The sequence below is a fragment of the Glycine max genome, chromosome 2 (assembly GCF_000004515.6).
Source record: "Glycine max cultivar Williams 82 chromosome 2, Glycine_max_v4.0, whole genome shotgun sequence".
Lineage (NCBI taxonomy): Eukaryota > Viridiplantae > Streptophyta > Magnoliopsida > Fabales > Fabaceae > Glycine > Glycine max.
In genome coordinates this window covers 29,778,436-29,784,979 of record NC_016089.4, presented here as the reverse complement: position 1 = coordinate 29,784,979, position 6,544 = coordinate 29,778,436, and the positions used below count along the sequence as shown (strand labels likewise).

The window sequence follows — 6,544 nt, the reverse complement described above, 5'->3', positions numbered from 1 at the left end:
ATTAATTGCCTCTGAGCCTAACTTGCGTTCATGCTTAATGGACGAAGGGCTAACTGGTGTATGTGGTGCCTAATCACGTATTGAAAACCCTAAGTTGATTTTCGCTTAGTAAATTGAAATAGGGTTGGATTAAGTGGTTGACTGTTAGGGACGAATTCTCCATAACCCAGGATAAGAGAATGGCTTCTGACTTAGAGGAGACAACCCGTTTTTAACATTAGTAGTTTCGTATTCCAGTTTACTTGTTCTGCTCTTTAATCACAAAACAAACAAACCCCCCCCCCCCAATCGTTACTGTTACTGCAAGTATATTATGAGCATTTGGTTTGTCACTGCTCGTTGGGAAACGACCTAGGATCACTTCCTAGTTACTGCATTTTCATGTTTATTTGATTCGGGTACGGCTTCGATCACCCGTAGGTCCTGGCATAGATTAAAATTCTAACTCTTCAACAGTGGTATATCACTTATGGCTGTAGCCCCCAAAAGGAGGCCTTCTTTGCCCTCCACCTAAGCAAAAAAGCCAAACCCAAGAAATAGTATCTACAACTCAATAAGATATTCTTTCTTAAAATCTGAATCGACTAAAACTAGAAATAACAAGCAAGGGACTTCAACACGACTTTAGTGTTCACCAGGTAGTGTCTTGATGATATCCAAATCACCAGGATCTATAATACTAAGGCAGCAACACTCTGTAATATTTGCCACATGCAGTGACTAAATTCACATTGTTTCTCATTGTAATGATGAACTCCAACCTTTACCAACATAGCATAGTATTGGGGGAAGTTGTTAGCAATGATAATCAATTTTCCTTTGGAGCTCCAAAGAGATTTGAGAACGGTGTTATAATCGAGGGTGTACTTGTGAAGTGGAGAAACCCTAGACGGAAGAGGCAACCGTCGATGACCTATAGAATTTGGTCACTATCACTAGAGTTTAAATTATTATGGTATTGATATAAAGTATTTATTATTTTTATTTCAAGAATGTTATTTGTTTTTTGTTAAATGTGTGTGGACAAAGCTCATCATTATAATCAATTAACTATGATTATTAGTTTAGTTTTGTTATTGTTAAATTATTTTTTATTGCAATTCTTTTGAGTGTTAATATATTTAAAATGTTAAATTAATTGACTCGTGTAGGGATAGCTCGGCCAGCCTATTCAAAAGTATGCTTAGTTTTATTTAACAAATATTATTGTAAAATATATTTTGATTTTTCCGTTAGATCAAACTTTTAAAAATGTCAAATTAGATCTTAAAACAAGAACTATATAAAATAAATAGGTTAGGCTCAAACCTTTAATTTGAGAAGTAGACTATATAAATAAAGACTTACTTAGTACTGTTCATTTCCACCTTTACTAGCAATGTATGGTTTTCATCTCTTGATTAATTTTTTACTTAATTTTAATTTCTTAAAAAAATTCATTCATTGTGATTAAGTCTTCAAATTAGTTTTTGTGAATGTAATTTTCAAATTCTCGTTTGATACTCAAATTGTTTATAAACTGAACTCATTAAGAGTGTGCTTATTTTGATTTTAGTCCAACAAATTTTTAAAGAATCGATGTTGAAAAAGAGTAAGGTTAAAACATAATTTTTATTTGGGAATGTAATTTTAAAAGTGAGTTTAGAAGAATTCCTTTTATTTGAATAGTAATGTATAATTGTTTCTTGAAGATTGAATATAGGTATGTTTTATGGCTACATATATAATGAACTCTTATAAACAGAAAAGCCAAAACTTTTATATTTTTAAAAAATAATTTTATGCATCGCAAAACTAATTATGAAAATCTAAAACTATTGTATAAAAAAATTCAATTCTCTCAATTGATTTTTGTTCCCGAATAGATTACGAATACCCAAATATAACAACCCAAATAGATTATAAATTGTTGAAGAAATTCCAGCGACACCCTTAAGCTTTTATTAAATTACACATAATCTCACTTTTTTTTCTTACACTAACTCTTCAAGTTCAAAAACATGGTATTAATACCTCCTTATATGTGTGAAAACATTATACTTACATTCCCTCAACATCTCACCCAAATCATACACCAACATCTCATACAAGAAAGGTGAATGTAAGAGTTAAAAAAGTAATGGATACTTATATAATTATACAAAACTTTAGGGAGTATTATTGTAATTTATTCTAAATAATTTTATACTATCCTCACTCAAGTCATTTAGTAAAGCATATTTTCTCCAAAAATGTTCAAATTATTTCCTATCCCAGTTGCATCATAAGCCTCATATTGTTTGAGTAGAAAGTAAGGATTTTAGATATTTTGAATATATAGAAACTAATACAGATTTGATAGTAACAATTAAAATTAAAAAATCATTTTTAAAAAAAGGAGACCAAAATTTCATATTATCCATAATTGAAAGATAAAAAATGTATTAAACCTTAACTTCATCTATTTAAAATAAAATAAGATTTCAATGATTAAAACAAAAAAATGAGAAATTTTCTTTTTAATTTATTTGTGAGTGAAAATTGTGGATAAAAAGAAATAAATATATGTATAAAAATATTTTACTTCTATGCAGAGAAATGGTCAAAGACAAATCAATAATAAAAATAATAGATTTTTTAAAATGAATTTCACAAAAGAAAGTGAAAAAAAATAGAAACATCCCTCCTATAAAGAGAATATATTTTTGTAATGTCCACACAATTTTTTTCCTTGCTAATTTCTATCGTGTAGTATCAAATAAGTGTAATGACAATTTTCTAATCAATCTGACCATTTCTATCATTATTTTTCTTATTTTTACCTAAACAAACATAGCATTAGTTTATTCAACCAAAAAAATTGGCAGATTATGCTCACTGCCTATATTTTACCATATGACAATATTTTTTTATGATAAAGATTCAAGTTTATTCAAATCACAGCCAATACATTTCCCTCTTCTTTGTAAAATTGTATTATCATTTATCAATGATTGGGCCATTTCTTCCGACAAATCTGGCTCATCTGAAGCAATAGCTGGCGTGGACAGTGCGAAAATTTAATTTTCAAATTAGAAATCTGACAGTAACACCAAATTGAATTTCAATAATTCAATTCCCTCCCAAACCAAAAATCTCTAAGCCACATGAGGAATCTCAATCTCTTCAACCAATATTTATCATTGAACATCAACAGCTGAAAGTTGAAAATTCAATTCCCTGCCAAACCAAAAAATTCTAAGCAACATAAAGAATCTCAATCTCTTTAAAGAGTATCTAACAATGAGCATCAACAGCTGAAAAAGTTGAAAACAACACACCGGAAACCCGTTTCGCACTGAGACTCAACAATTTTGTCAATTCCCAGAAAGAAAAGCACTAATCTAAAATGCCATTTTCACTTAACCAATTAATCAAGCACCATTGCCCCCATCAATCTCACACATTTGGCTACAAGATGCCACTGCCCTTGCTTTGAAACCATCTTGCAATGTTGGACTCAAATGAATTCTAATCACAAGAATATAAATAATTAATCAAAATGAATGAACTTTTCCAATCAAAACTTGATTACCCAATTTACACCAAACCAAACCAAGCTTAGATTTCAGTTGTATCATCTGCACTAACATCTACTGCTAACATTTAGATTTCAGTTGTGACAACAATCGACACCAATTTGATTCCCATTTCGTCCCATCTACAAAAAAATCTCAAATTTGCTTATTTTCATGATCTTTCCATTCATTGCTTCAAAACTGAATACAAGAACAAGCCTTAACGAACCAACCTATATCATAATATATATAAACTACACAAAAATTTCGCAGCAACAAAACTGAAACTAAAAACTGAGAGAAAAACGCAAATCTACAACCCCCAAAAAAATTATAGACAATATACTCAAAAAACAATGACAGTGCAAACTGATTGCATTTCATTTCGACGGATTTAAATTCAAGAACTACCAGCAGCCGCTCCCATCAACGCTTTCTTCAACTTCTCGCTCGCTTCAGCCTCCGTCGATTTCCCGGGAAAATTACCATAATCCGACGTCGTTTTCTTCTCATTCTTTCTCAAATTAGGGCTTTTGCCCATAACCGAACTTGAGGTTCGAACGCCGACGATTTCTCGCCGGAGATCCTCCACGGCGTTCCTCAGCAACCCGTTCTCCGCCTGCAGAACCTCCATCTGCCGCTTCACCGCAAAACACGCCTCCGCCACGTCAGCGCTCGCCGGAACCCTAGACTTCTCTCCGGCGCTAACCTTCTCCTTCGAAACGCCGCACTCCATCATGTGTTCCACGCCGATCTTATCCATCACGAGAAACGGAATTTTCTGAAACGCGTTGTTCCCCTTGAACTCCGACGGAACCCTAACTCCCCACCGGAACTTTACGGCGGCGCGTCCCCGCACCGGCAGCGTCGTCCGAGCCGCCACCTCCACGCCGGAGAACATCCCAGCGACGGCGCCGGAGGCACCGTCGCCGAGAATCGAAACCTTCGCCGATTCCATCAACGGCGTTTCAACGGTTCCGTTCTCAAGTTCAACGGCGTCGTTTTGTGTGTTCAGAGACCCAAACCCTTTCCCATCAAAAATCGAAGACTGCGTCTTCTTGAAAGTGAAGTCGCCGAAGCGGGGTTTGAAATGAAGCATGAACAACGGGGAACCGGTTCTACCGGGAACACTGAACTCACAGCTCATGAGCATGGAGCTCTTAAGAGGGGAACCGAAGGGTCCAGTTCCCGTTTTCACTATTAAGGAAAAGGGGTTCTTGGAGTCGTTGGGGCGATACGCGACTTTGAGAGAAGGACCCGATTCGAAGAAGGTGCAAAGGTTGAGTGTGAGTTCTTTGGATTCGCCAGCGACTATGCCGGATTGGAAGGGCTTGCCGAGGATGCTCAGTGGGACTTTTGCACGGAAGAGGGGTTTCTTGTGTTCTTCTCGGAACTTCAAAGAGGCTTTCATTGTGGATTTTGTGAATTGGGAACCCTAGGTTTTGGTTTTGGGATTCGGATTATGAATGGTTCTATAGAGGGACAGTGGATGAATGTCTGAAGAGATTGGGGGAAAATTTGGGATACTTGGCGGAGATTCTGCCAAAATACTGTTGGTGGGGGTTTGTAAATTGTAAAAATTTACACCACTGTTGTGTAGTTGGACTCACTGTTGGAGAGAGAAAAGAAGAAAAGTGGGAAATTATATTGGCCTAACCCATTGCTAATGGTTCCTATTCACGTGCTTGAATTTTTTTTTTCTTGAAAATATTCTCATGAATGATTTTCTTGTATAATTATATATAAAATTTATAACAAAAATATATTTTTGTTATAGTTTATGAAGATACAAACAAAATATAAAACGGAAACATGACATGTGTTTATTTTAGTTTTTATATTTTCTATGCATCTCTTATTACAATGAAAACATAGTTTCGTTATAAATTTTGTATCACACACTCATATTATAACAGAAATATATTTTTATTGTTGTATAAAGAGTGCTTACAAAATACTCAACCAATACATATCTTTGCATACCAAGTCTAAAAGTAAAAAATATGTTTATGTTTTAGATTTTGTACATGAAAACATATTTTTGTTCAATATTTTTTTTTTTGCTTGGAAAAACATAATAAAATTATGATTTTATGTGTCCCCAATACAACGGAATTGCAATTTCATGTGTCACCAACACAACATAATTGTAATTCCATTACAATCAAAAGCTGGGGAGGTGGGGGAAAATTAGAGAGGTGCAATGATGTCTTTTCATCCCATTTTCAAAAATTGGTAGGGGTCATTAGCAATAGGGTAGGGACAAATATAAATTTCCAAGAAGATACTATCGAGATTGTGAGGGTATAGGGAGGGAATTGTTAGGGGCACCCAACAATTTTTCAAAAACCCGAAAATGCCCCTGAACATTTTTCTTTTATAAAAAGCTGTTTTTTTTTTATTTCATGGTTGCTTTCTTCGTTTTCTCCATGGTGGTGCTTGTGCTGTGTGATATTTGTCCGTGCTGGTTGTGCTTCTGCTCTGCTTTGGTGTGATATTTGTCAACTAAGGTACATAGTTTTTCTGTGTTTGATTGTTTATTTTGGGTAGTAGAATGGTGTAAGCGTTTCAGATTCGACGCAAGAAATTTTCTTCCGCCAATGACATTACTACTGCGGAAGAAAAAAACTTCATCCGTGGAGTCTCGCGAAAGACATTTTCCGCGAGATTCCACAGAAGAAGTATTCTTCCGCAGTTGTAATGTCAACTGCGAAAGACAGCTTCTTCCGTGGAATCTCTCGGAAAATGTCTTCCGTGAGACTCCATGGATGAAGGTTTCTTCCGCTGTTGATATTACAACTGTGGAAGAATACTTCTTCCGTGAGTGCTCACGGATGATGTCTTCCGCAAGACTCCACGGAAGAAGGTTTCTTCCACTGTTGACATTACAACTGCGGAATACTGCTTCTTCCGTGGAGTCTTGCGGAAGACATTTTCCGTGAGACTCCACGGAAGAAGTATTCTTCCGCAGTTGTAATGTCAACTACGGAAGAAACCTTCTTCCGTGG

General features: G+C 35.2%; 1 protein-coding gene across 1 annotated transcript; it reads right to left on the bottom strand.

The window, feature by feature from the left end:
• Positions 1–3,697: 3,697 nt before the first annotated feature.
• On the bottom strand, positions 3,698–5,184 carry LOC100797011 (uncharacterized). The gene has a single exon (XM_003518013.5). The coding sequence runs from the start codon at positions 4,945–4,947 to the stop codon at positions 3,937–3,939; it is 1,011 nt and encodes a 336-aa protein (XP_003518061.1). The 5' UTR covers positions 4,948–5,184; the 3' UTR covers positions 3,698–3,936.
• Between the last annotated feature and the right edge of the window lie 1,360 nt (positions 5,185–6,544).

Excerpts from the sequence above, each read along its gene's own strand:
- LOC100797011 (XM_003518013.5), bottom strand. The coding sequence starts at position 4,947 with ATGAAAGCCTCTTTGAAGTTCCGAGAAGAACACAAGAAACCCCTCTTC.